Source organism: Schistosoma mansoni, chromosome W, assembly GCF_000237925.1.
Source record: "Schistosoma mansoni strain Puerto Rico chromosome W, complete genome".
Classification (NCBI taxonomy): domain Eukaryota; kingdom Metazoa; phylum Platyhelminthes; class Trematoda; order Strigeidida; family Schistosomatidae; genus Schistosoma; species Schistosoma mansoni.
In genome coordinates, this window is record NC_031502.1 from 57,855,785 (window position 1) to 57,874,760 (window position 18,976).

At 34.6% G+C, this 18,976-nt stretch overlaps 1 protein-coding gene across 1 annotated transcript in view; it reads left to right on the plus strand.

Moving 5' to 3' along the window:
• Window positions 1-13,755: 13,755 nt before the first annotated feature.
• Smp_163920 (putative titin) overlaps window positions 13,756-18,976 on the plus strand; it is a gene marked incomplete at its 5' end in the record, with an annotated part of 168,880 nt that continues 163,659 nt past the window's right edge. Inside the window, one exon of the mRNA XM_018790295.1 lies at window positions 13,756-13,978. Within this exon, the coding sequence (XP_018655653.1) occupies window positions 13,756-13,978 (223 nt within the window). The remainder of the gene's footprint in view (window positions 13,979-18,976) is intronic.

The following is an 18,976-nucleotide window of genomic DNA, read 5'->3' on the forward strand; positions in this document are numbered from 1 at the left end:
AGGTATATTAATCGCAGATTGATGTCAGTAAGGGAACACCAAAGAGTACTGGATAGTTGTTTCATTCTAGTATAAAACTCCTCAGCAATGGACACCAATCGCTCCATTGGAACTCCAATCGTGGGTCGTTATTGTTATTATTAGCTTTATTCAATATTATATTTATGGTACAATGTAGGATTCTCAGCACAATGTATTTCAACAAGTTTCCGTTTCTTACTTCTTGATCATCCTTGACAACAAATATTGAGTGTTGGTGAGCTAGAAGTTATCAGTCCAGTCAATCGACATCAGCAATCACGATATCTTTGATTTAGACTTTTGTAACTTGTACAACGTATAACTATTAGAACTAATGGGTTGGTATTTATTGGTGTAATTTTAACTCGAATCAGTTTGCTATGTAGCGCCATGATCATTCAATATCACTAATGACAATCGTTCTACTCCTGACATATCTGAACTCCATTAATTATAATTTCTGATTGGAATAATAAGAAACTTACTTTCTTAAACTTCGACTTACCGCCCACGACAATATATTTATTTATTCATGTTATCAAGCCTTTTATATTTGCTGATATACTTGTCAATTTACTATTAATTTGTACTTTTTACTTACTATAATTAATTACGCAATCGTTTTTCATCTTGGCATTTTCAAAATTATCAATATAATCAAATGTTCAGTGATTCCAGGTTTTCCATGATGCTCTAGCTTCAAACGAATCATGAGTTCTACCATAAAATTACTAAAATCTCCACAAAAAGAACCCTTCTGATAATAATCATATGCTCACTGGTGATAAGCTTCAAGAGATAATTCCTAGAGTTCCAGTGAGAGTCAGCGACCGGTGGAGTTCAACCAGGTCTGTTGGGAGATATCAACTCACTGAAGACAATGGTGGACGGTTTCTCAATTTCGTGGATTGGTTGAAGTTAAATATTAACACCGCTGGGTGACGGCCAGCCCAGTGGTCTATCGATTAAGTGCTCTAGCGCGAGACTGGTAGGTCCTGGTTTCGAATCTGCTGAGGGATCGTGGATGCGCACTGCTGATGAGTCCTACAATAGGACGAAACGGTCGTCCAATGCTTCCAGGTTTTTCATGGTGTTCTAGTTTCCATTGATTTATAAATTCAACTATATGAAATAACTATAGAGCCTTTAGAAAAGGGGATTATAAAGTTAAAGAATAAATTAACCACTTACTAAATGTGTGGATAAAAGTCACATCAACCGTTTATTATGAAGCAGATTCTAATTAAGAGAAGAGATAGGAATGTGTATATTAAATACATCTTCGTATCCGTTTGAATAGAATGTTTTATTGTAAAATATCAAGGGATTATGAATTAATACCAGAAATGTATTTTTGCCGATATTATAGTATTTGTTCTCAATAGTTGAAATCATGAGTCAATTGAAGCTAGACCACCATGAAAAATCTGGAAACACTATACGGCCGTTTCGTCCTATTGTGGGACTCCTCAGCAGTGAGCATTATGAGTTGATTATAGATGCTGAAAACATTTTAAACAATTACCTGAACTTCCAATTTTACAAACAGTGAGATCAGTAATGAATAACTGATAATAGAAATTAATTAATTTTCGTAATTATACTGATAGAAAATTTCTGCTGAAGATACTGTTGATGCAGTAGAATTATATGGCGCTGATATGAAAGTACCTCAAATGAGATACCCCGAATAAAAACAAGGAAGAATACAATAAATATTAGGAGGAGAAATATCTTTGAAGGAAACCAATGTAGATGAATATGAAACTAAATAGATTGTAGTGCTGTGCTTCGCTAATCGTTCACTTCGATAACCATTATAATACAAATCTTAACGGTGCATAAAATCAGAAGGCAAAGAGAAGCGACAAATACAATTTATTGACAAATGACTCGGACCGGAAGGTTACAAGCAAAGTGAGCTAATATCAGCGAGCAATGAGCAGCGGAGCAGTTAGCAAGTAATTACATAGGCAATTTATAGTCAAATTGAATTAGGGCACAGCAAAATAAAACAAAGGCTGATAATAGGATTTACATGCATACATATATGGGGGCGGAGTATGAGTCATCGAATGATACTTAAGCGATCAACATTTTGGCTAGACTGTCATGTACTCTCGTGGTCATAACAGTACAAAGAAATACAGGAATTGTTATTATTCGAATGACATTGTCTGTTAAGTAAGTTAATAAAAAGTCTTAACCAAAATTAACCATACTCAAAATTGATTGTGGAATAGTTGCTATAACATCACCTAAGGAAGTCGAAGCTTGTCATCTGGGTTGTACTGTGTTAAGAACAAAATACTTAACTAAGTACTTTTAACGAGTAGTTTCCATTATTGTTTGTAGTTATAATTGAAAATAATGATTATTAAACATTATCTCAAAGTTGTTAGCTTGAAAAATATCTTATAGTTGAAATCATGAGTCATTTGAAGCTAGACCACTATGGAAAACCTGGAAACACTGGATAATAATAATAATCATATGCTCTCGCAAGGCGGGATCGTGGATATGCACTGTTGAGGAGTCCCACAGTAGGACGAGACGGCCGTCCAGTGCTTTTAGATTTTCCATAGTGGTCTAGCTTCAATTGACTCATGATCTCAACTATATAAAATTACTAAAATCTCCATAAACCCCCTTCTGATATTAAAAAAAATATCATTGAACGTTAAATATGTTGACTAATTAATAACCATCTGAACAAATTTTGGCAAAGTGCTATTTAATTGTTTATGTCAAACTGAAATATTTTTATGAACTTTATATGTCATTGTCTAAACGAAGAGTAAATGAGTGGTAACAGCCAGGAATTGTTTACAGACTAGTATATACATATGTATATAATATAATTACTAAGTAAACAGATTATAAAGGTTTACATTTCTCTTACCATAAGTGTTCTTTTGATCTATGAACTACCGTTATATGATTTACTATACTTGATTAATCCTCAATTGACTAGTTAAAGTCTCCTTATACTCATAGCCATTTTTGGCTTGATCTTGTATAATAATAATAATCTTTTACGATGTAATGCTATCTGATCTACTTGTATACAAACAATGTATATCTGAAATATATGATTCATATAGTGAAGAGGCTGATAGAGTATACTAAACTAAATGGGTTAGACTAAGCAAGAAGCTACGATATCAAGGGTCAATAAGGATTCAGAATTATCTCAAGACTATTCATACTTTTTGAAACATTATTGACTTAGCTCAGGAACAAGATTATAAAAGTCAATATTCTGACTAGTGAATTACAACTGGAATGAACTGGAAAGGATTGTTCAAGAGAGGGTTAGATGGAAAATGGTGGAGGGCGGCCTATGCTCCTCCACGAGGGGTAACAGGTGTAAATAAGTAAGTAAGTAAGTAAGTCTGACTGGTGAATTTGTCATATGATATTTGACAGGAATACAACATTACATAATCTTAAAAGGTTTGTCATTTATTAACTGTTGATTAGTTTACTATGATAATAACATAAAAATTAGTAGGTTTATATTAAACAGTTACTACATAGAAGATTGTATTCACCATTAAGAAAACAAACAAACAAGTATTCATTGTTAAGGTCAATAAAACAAATAAACTAGTTATAATGGATGTATTTACTTACTTACGCCTATTACTCCCATTGGAGTATAGGCCGCCGACCAGCATTCTCCAACCCACTATGTCCTCCACCTTCCTTTCTAGTTCTATCCATTTCTTGTTCATTCTTCTCATGTCTGTCTCTATTTCTCGGCGTAATGTGTTCTTTGGTATTCCTCTTCTCCTTTGTCCTTGAGGATTCCATGTGAGGGCTTGTCTTGTGAAGCAGTTGTGTGCTTTCCTCAAAGTATGTCCTATCCACTTCCAGCACTTCTTCCTGATTTCTTCCTCCGCTGAAATCTGGTTTGTTGTCTCCCACAGTAGCTTGCTGCTGATAGTTTCTGGCCAACGGATCCGAAGTATCTTGAGTAGAAAACTGTTAATAAACACTCGTATCTTCTGGATAATGGCTTTCGTAGTTCTCCACGTCTCCGCCCCATACAGTAGAACTGTCTTGACATTTGTATTGAAAATTCTGATCTTGGTGTTGATTGAAAGCTGCTTTGAGTTCCAGATGTTCCTCAGTTGTAGTGAATATTCTGCTCTCGCTTTGCCGATCTGCACCTTCATATGCACGATTTAGCAGTTTAATCCATCATAGGAATTTCGTATGATATTGACTATCTTCTCATGCAAGTGAATTGTAGTTCAAAGGAACATATTACAGTGTTAAATTAAGTTTTGACAGAAATCAACAGAAAACAATCAAAATCTTTTGAAAGTCTTAAGTAAAAACAAAAACTGACAGACATTGGCAACAAAAAATACTTTTAATAATAACATCTGTCGGTCCCCATTGTTACACACACACGCACACGCACATTACGAAAAGGTATAATGACGGAAGATTAAATTAGTCAGTCAAAAACAAAATAGAACCTGGGAAATATGTATATCAGTCTATTTTACTATATTTCATCAATCAACATAACATTTAGTGGAGAAGAGAAACATCACAAATATTCTTGCATAGTTACTCAGGCTGATCATTTCAATATTAGTGTAGGCTATTGGTTTACTTTATTCACAATTTATTATAGATACTAAAAATCATTGATATTAGTTGTATGTAATATTGGTTTCGAGATAACTGCTCTATTGAGGGAAATGATTTTCCCTGTATGATTAAAACCGGAGTCAATTAGCTTTGCAGTCTGAGATATTACCACTAAAATATGAAAGGACCAAAGTCAACCTATTGTTGGATTGTGATATTTGTACTAATTGTTCACTACATAGTTGCCAATAATATGCAAGAGTGCTATAGAACTTACAAGATCAAATTACTTACTTACGCCTGTTAATCCTCGTGGAGCAGCATAGGCCTCACACCACCAATCTCCATCCAACCCTGTACTGGGTAATCCTTTCTAGTTAACATTCATCCGTTCCATATCTGCTTCAATCTTCCGGCGTAATGTGTTCTTTGGCCTTCCTCTTTCCCGCTTCCCTTCACCATTCCAAGTTAGGGATTGCCTCGTGATGCAGTTTGGTGATTTCCTCAATGTATGTCCAATCCACTTTAAACGTCTTTTTCTAATATCCTTTTCAGCTGGAACGTGCTGGTTTGTCCTCTCCCACAAAATGCTGCTGCTGATAGTATCCGGCCAGTGAATGTTGAGTATTTTGCGTAGACAACTGTTTATGAATACTTCTACCTTCTTGACGATGGATGTAGTAGTTCTTCACGTTTCATCTACGTACAGTAGGACTGTCTTGAAGTTCGATAAGATCAAATATAGTTAAAAATTAGCTGAGTAATTTCAGGCATGGATTTTTGGAGAGCCCTACATTTGAATTCAGTAACTTTGTTAGTTTTACATAACTTTCAATGATTGTTTAATTAATATCACTTCACAATGGGAAGTATCTTCAATTTAATCAAATTTCAAAACAGTTATTTTATTACTATCAGAAGGGGGTTTTGTGGAGATTTTAGTAACTTTATATAGTTCAGATAATGAGTCGATTGAAGCTAGGCCACCATGGAAAATCTGAAAGCACTGGACGGTTGTTTCATCCTATTGTGAGACTCTTCGGCAGTGCGCATCCACGATCCCACCTTGAGAGACTCGAACCCAGGATCTATCAGTCTCGCGCGCGAGCGGCTAACCACTAGACCACTGAGCTGGCATCCAACGGTGTTAATGTCTAGCTTCAACCAATCTACGAAATTGAGCAATCATTCACCAATGTCTTCAGTGAGTTATTATCTGACAACAGACCTGGTTGAACTCCACTGGTTACTGCTTCCAGGTTTCCCATGGTGGTTTAGCTTCAATTGACTCATGATCTCGACTATATAAAGTTATTATATTACTTTAGTTTGTAATCACTGGGCAAGTAAACTCACTTTGAAGTGAAATAGTCTGGGTTTGAACCCTAGAATGAACATCAACACCGAGTTGTAGGTACGTCCAGCTAACGAGTTCCACGTAGTACAAAACAGGCGTCCTAGATCCCATTGCCAACCAAATGCCAATTATTCTATGTGATCATTATGCTGATTGAACTATTGATATACAAATACATAAAAAACAAACATGTTAAATGGGTCAAATAAATGAGATTATATAAATAAATAAAAAATTAGAAACAACATTTAAAAAATAAACAATAAATAAAATTTTCAGAAGGGGGTTTTGTAAAGATTTTAGTAATTTTATATAGTTGAGATCATGAGTCAATTGAAGCTAGACTACCATGGAAAACCACAATAGGACGAAACGGCCGTTCAGTGCTTCCAGGTTTTCTATGGTGGTCCGGCTTCAAGTGACTCATGATCTCAGCTCTATAAAATATACATGGTTAGTCGGGAATATCGTACAATTTTAATCAAGTTGAGTTCACATGAAATTCTTACCATTACTTTATTGATTTAAACACTTAGTGGAGTCGATGTTTTAGTCTTCCCATATAGGAAGTACTAAAACTTAAAATATTGTTTATCCCCTGGTTTCATTTTAAAAATATAACAGATCCCTATAACTAACAAGAAGTGAGAAACTGTTTGGGATGCTAGATTCCCAAAAATCATTTGATAAACTTCTTATTTTTGTAATTTAATTGTGAGCAGTTGGATTTTTGATTTTCCCGCCAAAAGCATCCATTATAACCTTCAGTTTGTGTTCTCCATCCGTAAGGATCTCAAACGTCATTGGTTCGTTTTCTCTTTTAGTACGCTATTTTGTAACGTTTATCAAGGATATTCTTGTATTGTATATATTACGCATAGGTTGTATGCTTGTTCTTCGTTCTCCTGAGCTGCTTATGGAATCATACATTTTTTCTGGAGCTCAAATGAATAGTTTAGCATGTCTTGTTGTTGAGTTGCTATCTCTTGTTAAGTTCTCCAGCTCAAGGTGATATCTTAATTCTTTGAACATAACAGAAACAATTTACTAGCAGTGGAATCCAGGACGCGCTTTTCGTCCAATTTGGGACTCGTCAGCTGGATGTACCTGCATCTCAGAGTTAAGTAAATTCATTACTATATATGTTGTGAAAATAGTACTGTACTTCAAAATGATGTTAAGACTAACTTTACATTTCGATTGCATTGTGTCCGCCATATTATTAGATAACTCGGTGATAAATGTTCAGTCAAAACAATACACCCTTTTCAATGATATATATAATAATAATGATAGTAATAAAAATGATAATAATAATTATTACTATTGTTATTGTTACTGTTATTATTTAAGTTTTGCGTCAGTCAATCACAACGTAGAACTTCGTACGTACGTACATCAGTTAGAGTTGTCATACCACATCGACACAGACATGCAGTTGTCGATTCAAATCCCATAGTGGTAGAAGTAGTAAAGGTATAAGCAGTAATCCGAAAGATTGGGGTTTGAAGATGTTATTCAAGCAGTATAATCCAGTGAAATAAATTTGAAAAGAGAAAAAAGATAGGGACATGAAGAATTTGGGAGAACACAAAGATTGGATGCACCTTCGCCATTGCAAGCGATTTTGAGCCAGGTCATTCAAGGTCTCTAACCATCGGTTGCTACCATCTCGCGGGTTCCAATCACGTAGTCTAAACTTACCAACATGGCTTGTTCACTTGTCACTGACTTTATGGATTTGTGCCACTTTTTGGTCTGGCCGCCCCTAGCTTTCTTCCAACCTACTCTACACCACAAAACATTGCACGTCAGGGAAGTCGGTGGTTAGGCATACGTAACCCATGTCCCAGCCATCTCAACCGATGAAGTTTCACTACTTCATCAATCGATTTGCCATCCTTACCTAGTACCCGTTTCTTAACGACTGCATTACTTACTCGGTGGTGTTGACCATGAGGTGCTAACTCAATGATCTATAGATATCATGTTCACTGTTATGCTCTCAGGTCATAGATTCTTTTCAATGTAAAGTTGTGTGATGTTTCTTTTGACAGTAATAAACTAGAGAAACAGTTTTCTAGAGCCCAGACTAAGAAATTAACAGCAATTCTTAATTTAAGAAGAATTAAAGACAATTCAGAGGAGACTTTCTTGTGGATGATATAATTTGTCCAAACTGTACAATTGTATTTATATTATATGATTCATATCATGAATTGATTTTACTTAGATAACCATTGTCAACTAACAGACAATGGATAGTTATTTCATTCTAGTATAGGACTCCAAGATAGTGAACATTCAAAACTTCAACAGGGGTTGAACCTAGGACCTTCAGGTTTGAGGCAAACTTCTGAACTTCTGACCACTGAGTGACTATTCAATAGTTGATATATATAACTGCAATCGATTCGCAATATCATTCAATCATCTCTCAATGCTATTGGTAGGTACGATTTACCATTCCAGATTTATACCCAGTCTATTAAATACTGTTCCCCATATTCACAGCTTGATTTAGCCAGATCTTGTACAAATCTTATTTTCTATTTTATGGTACAATGTGGTCTGTTTGATTGATATATAAACTCAGTATGTTTGAGAGTATTGATTCATATTGCTGAGGCTATTATTGGTGCTCTAGACTTGACTGGCTGGGCTAGGCAGAAAGCAGGACCGACAAGTACTCTAGACTGCTCGTACGGGTTTCGTGTGTCATGGGGTCGATCATTAAAATCACTGCTCTCTAATAGGCGAGCCACACGATATAACAGGTATACATACAATGAGATTGTCTGCATATTTAACAAAAGTGTTTTCTGTGGAAGATGGAAAATTATGAATGAAAAAATAGGAAAGAAGAGTGAGAAGAACAGCTCTTTGTAACATACCTACATGATGTATGAATCGATGAATTTCATTTGATTGAATTTTTCAAGTATTTTGTTTTTGTAAGCAAAGATGGATAGTGGCTAGCAGTGGAATCCAGTTTGACGCGCGTTTCTTCCTATTTAGGACTCGTCAGCTGGATGTACCTCCATCTCAAACTTGATGTTCATTCTAGGACTCGAACCCCGTACCTTTCGCTTTAAACATCATCGCGTTATCCACTCAGCAGGTAAGGCTATATCGAGGTAATACGTACAGTATGCATAAATGCCAATTAGAGACTAACCAGTTGCAGTCCTAAAACATCAATGGGAAGATTCAAACAACAATACTAAGTGTATTTTGCTTTTATTTTATAGATCCTTCCAATTATCTCGTAACTAGTTACATCTTGTTTATTAGGGTAATAATATTAACTGGACATTCATATCATCTATGCCCAAGTTTCATTGTATTTCGATGTGTAAAATGTAATGAATCTATATATTAAATTCGAAGTGTTTTAACATCAAACGAGGAAGCAAGATTATCGGACCAAGATGTTGGTAATAATAATAAGTAATTGATTGTTGTATATCTGTGTAAATGGCTATGTGCAGATGGTGTATCTATGCGGCATTAATATGCACATCTGACTGTCTATCATGTTTTGATGTAGCCAAGTTTCTTCTATTTGGTTAAATTAATGATACATGTATATGAAATGGTATGATTCATCTAAACAGAGAAAAAGAAATAACATAGGTTACATTTTCATTGTATTACGTGTGTAGGAATATGCAGTTTATTATCAAATGGTTATGAAGAAGTGTAAATTAGTTTAATAAAAGACCATTAAACATAATGAATAGTGATGATAGTAGTACTTGCTTAATTACACATGTTAACCCTCGTCGAGGAACATAGGCAACTCACACCACTATTCGCTATTCAACTCTGTCCTCCTCAGTCATTTCCAGTTGTTTCCAGTTGCTTGCTATTCAACCTTCAAATGTTTGCTTCTAATTCTCCCTCCATGTAGTGTGTGTATTCTTCCACCTTCTTCTCTCCCGTTCCCCTTCACCATTCCATTCCATTGCATTCCATTCCATGTAGTAAGTGCTTGCCTGCCTCGTCATGCAGTTTGCTGATATTTTTGCACAATCTTCGTCCTATCCACCAATTCCATCGTCTCTCTTCCTAATTTTCACCTCCCCCCCTCATCTGGAACCTACTTGTTTCTTATCTCTCACAGTAATAGTGGTAGCAGGCTGTTGCTGATAGTTTCCGTCCAACCACGCACATTGAGTATCTTGTGTAGACAACTCTTCATAAATACTTGTACCGTTTTGATGATGGTTGTGGTAGTTGTGGAAGGAAGTTTTAGCTCACTCCGTGCAGTATAACTGGCTATGTTCACGTTTGTGAATTTGATATTGGTTGACAGACAGTTGCGTCTGAGTTGCATATGTTGTTCAATTGTAGGAATGTGGTTCTTCCTTTGTCAATCCTCTCCTTTACGTCCGCATCCGATCTGATTCTCCTTGTTCATCGATGATGCAATGCAGCTGACCAGATACGTGAAAGATTCCACATCTTCCAGAGTTTCTCCATCAAATGTGATTGTGTTGTTGTTCTCCGTATTGTATTTGAGGATGTTGCTTTATCCTTTGTATATCTTAAGGTCTACTGATGATAATCTTGTACTGTATGAATACCGAGTGATTACATTTAATGAACGATTGAGCTTCAAATGTTTAATGAGGACTTCTATTCAGTATTTCCTGATTTTCAATTATTTCTGAAAGTCAATTCATTATGTAAAGTACGACATGTAATTATCTCTGCAAACCACTTACACTTCTGCATAGTGTAACTCAACGTCTTTTAAACTTGACAGAAGACTTTATCTCTGGTTAAGTAATACTTTATCTGCTTGTGTGTATATGAAGTTATCCTCAGTTCTGCTTTTATTCAAATAATATTCCATACTTTTATACCATAACGAACTAAGTTGTATGAACTGTGGTATATGTTGTCTATTGATCACCTGACTTAAATTGTAGCCGAGTATTAACTCCCCACAGATCAAAATAATTGGCACAAAACCATAATAAATAGATACCAGAAAACAAAATAACTGGTCAGCAATATATGAGTCATTTTTTAGATGGCAATTATACCATGTAATGTTAGGCCGTGACCAGTGGACTTTAACTATGTACATGAGATAAATGTCAACAATAGTAGTGTACGATGGTCACTTAATATCTCAGATTCGTTGAAGTCAAAACTATAAGTCATTAGGTACCTGACCAATAGTTCAAAGGCCAGACGCTGTCCAAGAGACCTGGATTTCCAGGGTCTGATCCCTGGTGTGGTGGTAGATATTAGCTAGTGAGAAGGTCGACACTTGGACCTAAAAGCTGTTTATTTCTTCTTGGTTTTCAATTAGATAATATGTAATTAAATACAGTCGCCTGCACTCATAAATCTATGGTTTCGTGCACATTCAAAAGTTAATAGCAAATGTGCCTGTAATTCTGATCAAATTGATGTTCAGTTTTCATTCAAAACAGAGTATCTATTAACTGATTTATATCGAAGCTCGTATATGTGTTGATACCTTACTTGACTTAATGCTTTTTTGGGGATTCTGTAGAGATCTTGTAAAATTTAAGTGAAGTTTTCATCATAATCATACATACATTATGGAAATCATCAAACTGAATCACAAAGTAAGCGCTAACTTGGAATTCTGAAGAGAAAAAGAAAAGAGGAAGACAGAAGAACATACTGCATCGAGAATTGGAAGCAGACATGAAAAGGATGACTAGCAACTGGAAAGGATTGTCGATGAAGGAGTTGGATGAAGAATGCTGGTGAGTGGGCTATGCTCTTCCATGAGGATTAACTAGCGTAAGTAATTTTCATCATAACTAACTGACATTATGTAAATAACGATTAAACACTAGGAAAAGGGTGGACAGTTGTTATTTTTTCTTAAAGAGACAACTCAATAAACTACACTCACAACCACTACAAATATTCAAACTGAATACCTTTAGAACTCATGATTACCACGATACCATAGAGATTACTGAAGTAATGTATAAAATAGTTTCTATTTTGAGTTTTACTTAACTTATAGTATAGTACAAAATCTTTTCGAGTTATTTTCTCAGTTAATTAATTACATTTTCCTTGAAAAAGCTTGGACCAGATTGCCAGGTGAAACTATGGATTTTTTATGGATTCTTTCTATTCAATGTCGTACATCAACTTGGCGCTCAAATACTATGAAACTATTCAATCTAATTTAGACGAAAGTTCTTATATAATTACATTTTCTTTCATATTTTGTTCATCATTCAGATAAGATTGATCAGTCTCTTATTGGCCATATGTGCATACTATGTGTATTGCCTCGATATAGCCTTAATTCACAGGCATTCTAAGCAAAGATGGATAGTGGCTAGTAGTGGAATCCAGTTTGACGCGAATTTCGTCTTATTAGGGACTCATCAGCTGGATGTACCTGCATCTGAAAGTTGATGTTCAATCTGAGACTCGAACCCAGTACCATTCGCTTTAAAAGCCATCACGTTGTCCACCTAGCTACTGAGTCCTGATAGCCACCCGCTTGTACAATGGAGTGAAGTTTAAATTCACTTAGTATTGTTTGGATGAATCTTCTCATTGACGTTTAGGACTGCAGATACATCCAACTGACGAGTCCCAAATATGACGAAACAAGCTTCCTGTATTCCACTGCTAGCCAATATCCATCTTTGCTTAAGATATATTTTATTTTTATTTATCATCGACCAATAATCACAGTAAAATCCTTTGGCTTTTATGTTTGTTTCCCGTATCTTATTCTTGAAAATAATACACAGTTATTGATTTCACTATTAGAACTATTAGAATATGTTACACAATGCATATGAATACAACTACCAAAACAACTACTTGCATATATGTACCGTAGAACTGTGCTTCCTCAACACACACACCCGCACACACACACACACACACACACACTGTTTTCTTCCCATAATTTTTCTATCTATCTCTTCTTTCTTTTTTCATGCACATATTCCATGTTGAAATGTTCATATTGATTTATTTTTTTATCCCTTCAGACATAACAATCAGTGTTAGTCAACCTAGTAACAATATTTGGATAGGATACAAAATCTCATACATACACAAAGTGGGCATCTATATCAATTTCTACAAGTCTGTTTATGATGAAAGGATACATCACACACACACACACATACACACATACATACATACATACATAGATACAACCATAGACATTTGTGCCGATAGTAACACAATCATCATAACAATAACAAAACTAATAACTAATCATAATCATAACAACTATTACCAATTAGGAGTTACTGATTATATAAATAAATAAAGAAGTGAAGATTGGTTATAAATCTCCAATTACCTCTTAAATACTCCATTTAAATAAAATCTTTCATTTCATTTTTCAACCTACTAATAACGATTCAATGAATAATAATATGTATCTATAATTTTTTAAAAATTCAAAATTTTTGTGTTTTTTTCAAACAAAAAAACGCGCGAAAATTTAAATTGAATTCAAATTTTAAAAAAAATAATAATCATCATTCACAATGATTATTGATTATCGATATTATCAATATTTAATTAAATTTGGATTTATTTTTATGATAATATATTATTATTTGAATCAAAATGTTATTATATCATGCCAACAATCAATTAATGATAATGATAATAATAATAATAATAATAATAATGATCAATATTATTATGATCCTGATCCTGATCATGATCTTGATCCAAATCAGATTAATTATAAATCAATCAATTATGATCTATTAAAACCAAATTTAATGAATATCCCAGAGAAACCAATTAATTTAACATTATTAAATATACAAGATACAATACCAATATCAGCTATATCATTAGCTATTGTATTTGATTCAACTGGTTCAATGGGTAATGATTTAAAACAAGTGAAAATTGGTTCAAGACGTATATTACAAAGACATTTACAACGTGGTGAAACAAATTATATTAAAGATTTTGTTTTAGTTAAAGTACATGATCCAGGTAAGTTTATTTTTGAAATTTTTCTTCTATAGAAATTGTTAATCATTGTGATACTAAATGCCTTTGTATGGGTGAAGGTAGAGAGAGTTAACTCTCCGTCTCGAAATGTTCTCACATGACCACGAGTATACGGCCACTGTCCCAGGAAAGTCCTATGTACTACCTTCTCATGGTATTAGTGTTGTTTACGAAAGTGAGGGAATGAAAAGTAAATGACTGGTGCTTTAATCAGGTTGATGGATATGAAGGATCCACCTAGGTGAGTTGGAAAACCCTCATTCCAAAACAATGATGTACATGGGTTCCAGGATAGTGTTACACTTTATATATTTATATACTTACTTACACCTGTTACCCCTCGTGGAGGAGCATAGGCCGATCATCACCATTCTCCATCCAACCCTGTGTTGGGTCATGCTTTCTAGTTCTTCTCAGTTGTTATTCATCCTTTTCATATCTGCTTTTTTGGCCTTCCTCATTTCCGCTTCCCTTCCGGATTCTAAGTTAGGGCTTGCCTTGTGGAATCAAATGTCTAACACTTCAAATATATCATAGGTTTATTTAAACAGGATATTAAATACACGTTCGGTTTTCACTACTTCTGGGTATTATTCAAAATAGAATGATAATCATTGTTTTCAAAAAACTCTACTATTCAGTAATCAACAATGAGATGGACAAAAATCAGATTTAGCTAACGATATTAATGAGTAAGTTTGCGACCATAATACTATTGGGTAGTAGATTGGGATTTCCAAAGGTATATTTTTTCATAATGAAAGATGATTATTATGAAATAGAAACCACAGGAATGAAATTCACCTTCAAAATGACGATGTCTTCCACGACCATTTTATAATTATAGTTTATGCTTAGCCAATTAGGGTGCTGGATTACATCATCCTAATGTGTTGAAATATTAATAGCATCTAGGGATTTGCTATGAATATAAAATTCTTATGCCATATAAATGTTTTGTATGGAAAAATGGATGATGATTAACAATCGAATTCAACATCGTATTTCGTCCTATTCGGGACTCGCCAGCTGGATGTATATGCATCTTAGAGTTGATGTGCACTCTGGAATTCAAACCTAGTACTGTTCGCTTTAAATATCATTACATCATCCACTTGTCTACGGAGTCCAGATAACCACTAGCTTGTGAAATGGGATGAAGTTTAAATTCATTTTGTACTGTTGATTTGAATCTTCCCATCAATGTTTAAGACCGCAATTCTCACAGGATGAACATATACCAATAAGAGACTGATCAATTTCAGTCCTAAACATTAATGGAAAGATTCAAACAACCAATACAAAATGAATATAAATGTTTTATTACCGTATTTCCTACGATTCAGCAGAATTCTAATTTTTCCTGAAAAACTATTTGATAAGTATTCACTTGGTGTTGTTTACTTGTATCTTCCCATTATTGTTTAGGACTGCAATTGATCAGTCTCTTGTTGGCATATAAGCATCCTGTGCGAACTGCTTCGACACTGCCTTAAGTCACAAGCTTTATAAGCAAAAATGGATAATGGCTATCAGTGGAATCCAGGACGCGCGTTTCGTCCTATTTAGGACCGAAGAGTTCCCAATAGGAAGAAACGCGCTTCTTGGATTCCACTGCTAGCCACTATCTATATTTGTTAAGTAGTGTATATATTTTCAAACTACTACATTTTTCTTAGGTATATATATCTCACTATTTATATTACACAAAAATCTTATCTAGTTGAGCAAAGATTGACAGTGGCTGACAGTGAAATCTAGGACGCGCGTTTCATCCTATTTAGGACTCGTCAGCTGGATGCATTACAGAGTTGATGTTCATAAAGCTTGTGACTTTAGGCAATATCGAGACAGTCCGCACAGGATGCATATATGCCAACAAGAGACTGATCAATTGCAGTCCTAAATAACAATGAGAAGATACAAGTAAACAACACCAAGTGAATTTAACATATCTAGTTGTTTATTACAAACACCTACATGTAAACACCAAATTCTATGAAGTCAATAAGGATTTACACACTAGTCATTTATAACCTTTTCATATAATGTGCTATATAAGAAAATCAGACTTGTTTATTGTTATAACTTAAAGTTTTCATTTAATCATATCACTGGGGCCTGATTTAGATTGTTGATTACATCTTTTTCTATGATATGAAAACACTAAAATAAAAGAATTAATAATATGAACTGATAACATAGAAAGCATTAAATGGATGTTTGTAATATGGTGATTGAATCCTGACTGCGTTATGCTTGTTACCAAAATTTAATACAGTAATAATTATAAATAGTTCAGTGAAATAATTTCCTGGAGTTCTATTGAGAAGCCGTGATCAGTAGAGTTCAATCTGTGTCAGGTGGAGACAGTTTTTCACTTTAGACAATAGATGAAGGGTTGCACAAGGTTATGATTCGATTGAAGTTAGACATTAAAACCGTTAGATACAGACTCAATGGTCTAAAGGTTGAGAATTCGCTCACAAGACCGAAGGTCCTGACTTTGAGTCCCCCATGAGGGATTGTGGATGCACACTGCTGAGGAACCCCATACTGGAACGAAATGGCCATCTAGTGTTGCCGGGTTTTCAGTGGTAGTCTAACTTAAATCTACTCATGGAATCAACTACTAGAATTGTAAAAGTTAATTGCCTACTTGTCAAACGGGAACAGAAAATTAATAAACAAGTGGTCATAGAAAATTACAGCGAATTATGCAAGACATTCGAAAGGGGAACTGAATCAGAGTTATCTACTTTACATAAGTTACTTTTATTGATTTAGATTTCCTTTCAGACAATCCGTTTAATTTTGTAGATGAATTTGTAAAAATGATTCTAAAGGGGGGTCTAAAATCGGTTGTTTAAAAATCAGATAATCAACTGGTTTTTATTCTCATTTGGATAGTCATATCCGAAGCGATTACTGTGACAAATATAACCTGGTTAACAAGAGCGATTAAACTATTAGATGGATTTTCGTAAGCGTTAAGATGATAAATAATCCCTAACACTCATAACTCAGGTACCGATCATGGAATCCAGTTCAAAAATAAACACAATAAAAGATCATTCTCGGGAGTTTCATGAAATAGATTGAGAAGTAAATTGTTTACATATGTTAAATATATGGCATTTCAACATCTATCAGTAATGACTGAATCTAAACATGTCTCTGTTGTACACAACTTCTTTATCTTCAATGTGCTAAAACTATGGAGGTGATTCTATGGGAATTCAGTATATATATACCTTTTTATTGTATGTTAACTAAGTTACTTACTTACTTACGCCTGTTACCCCTCGTCGAGGAGCATAGGCCGCTCACCAGCATTCTCCATCCATATTAACTAAGTACTTGTACTATAATGTTTTTATATTGTCCTAATTGAGAGCTTCTATTTCACTCACTAACTGTTACTATATCTCTTACCAGTCGTAAATTACGGTAAATTGATCCGTTTGTATCTTTGTTTTTGGTATTCTAATTGTTAGTTTAGGGAATCGATATCGAATGGGTTACCTATTGCTTCGGGGTATACAGTTAGCAATGTTAAGGGACTAATCTTTAGTGAGGATAAGTAAGAAGAAAAATTCATGCCATCGTTAGTGTAATGTGGCTGGAAATCATCATACTTATCCAGTCATTCAATTCAATTTTTTTGAATAATTATGAAAAAGATTTTCAGTAGGATTATGGAATTAGAAGTGATCAGGTGATATGATAATGATCCTGTTAAATAAATTATAATTTAATAGTTGAATTCATGAGTCATTTAAAGCTAGACCATCATGGAAAACCTGGAAGCATTGGACTGCTGTTTCATCCTCAGCAGTGCACAAACACGATCCCGCTCGCGGAATTCGAACCCAGGACCTATCGTTCTCGCACAGGAGTCCTATACTAGGACGAAACTGCCGCCCAGTACATCCAGCTTTTCTATGGTGGTCTAGCTTTAACTGATTCATGAATCCAACTATTAAATTACTAAAATCTCCACAAGACCCCCTTCTGATAAATTATAATTTGTTGGTTATAACTAATTTCTGTTAATCTATTTTGTGAATAGTACATCGCATTTTCCCACCAACAAATTAATTAATACCCAGTTATACCGATATCAAGGAATTTTTATGTAGCCTACAAGAATTCAGTTGTGGTATGGCTAGCTAATTATCAATCTCTTTTAACATAACACTAGGTAAGATGGTTTTCTCAATTTCATAGGGAAGTTTTCAAGAGTATCATCAACTTTAAGATTGTAGATACATCTTGTACAATAAATCAAATTAGGAGTTTTGTTGATTGTCTTCAATGATCTAAAGTATATTTTGACGTTCCAATTTAATCAAAAACAATATTGAAAAATGGATTGGTTGAAGTTAGACATTAACACCATCTGATATCGTCCAGCTCAGTGGTCTATCGGTTAAGTGCTCGCGCGCGAAACTGATAGATCCTGGGTTCGAATCTCGTGAGGCGGGATCGTGGATGCGCGCTGCTGAGGAGTCCCACGATAGGACGAAACGGCCGTCCAGTGCTTTCAGGTTTTTTTCATAGTGGTCTAGCTTCACTTGACTCATGATTTAAACTATATAAAAATGGATGAATGAATTTATAACTGATTATGTCATATACATTTCATTTCAGTTTTTTTTTTACTTTTTAAGTGATTGACAACTATATGTTTTTGATGGAGTTTTGTTCTCTGAGCTGGATGGTTTGGTCGTGGAGCTTTCATCGTCCTTCTGAACGACATCATCAGCACTTTTACCCGAAGTTTGTGTTGATAATGTCGTTCAGAAGGACGATGAAAGCTCTATGAGCAAACCATCTAGGTCAGAGAACAAAACTCTATCAAAATCATTCACCTGAGCTAAAAATCTTCTTCACCATCGACGACTATATGTTCTCTACTTATGTTAACGATTATGTAAATCTTATGATTCATAAACTTATTTCTATAATTGTTCAGTT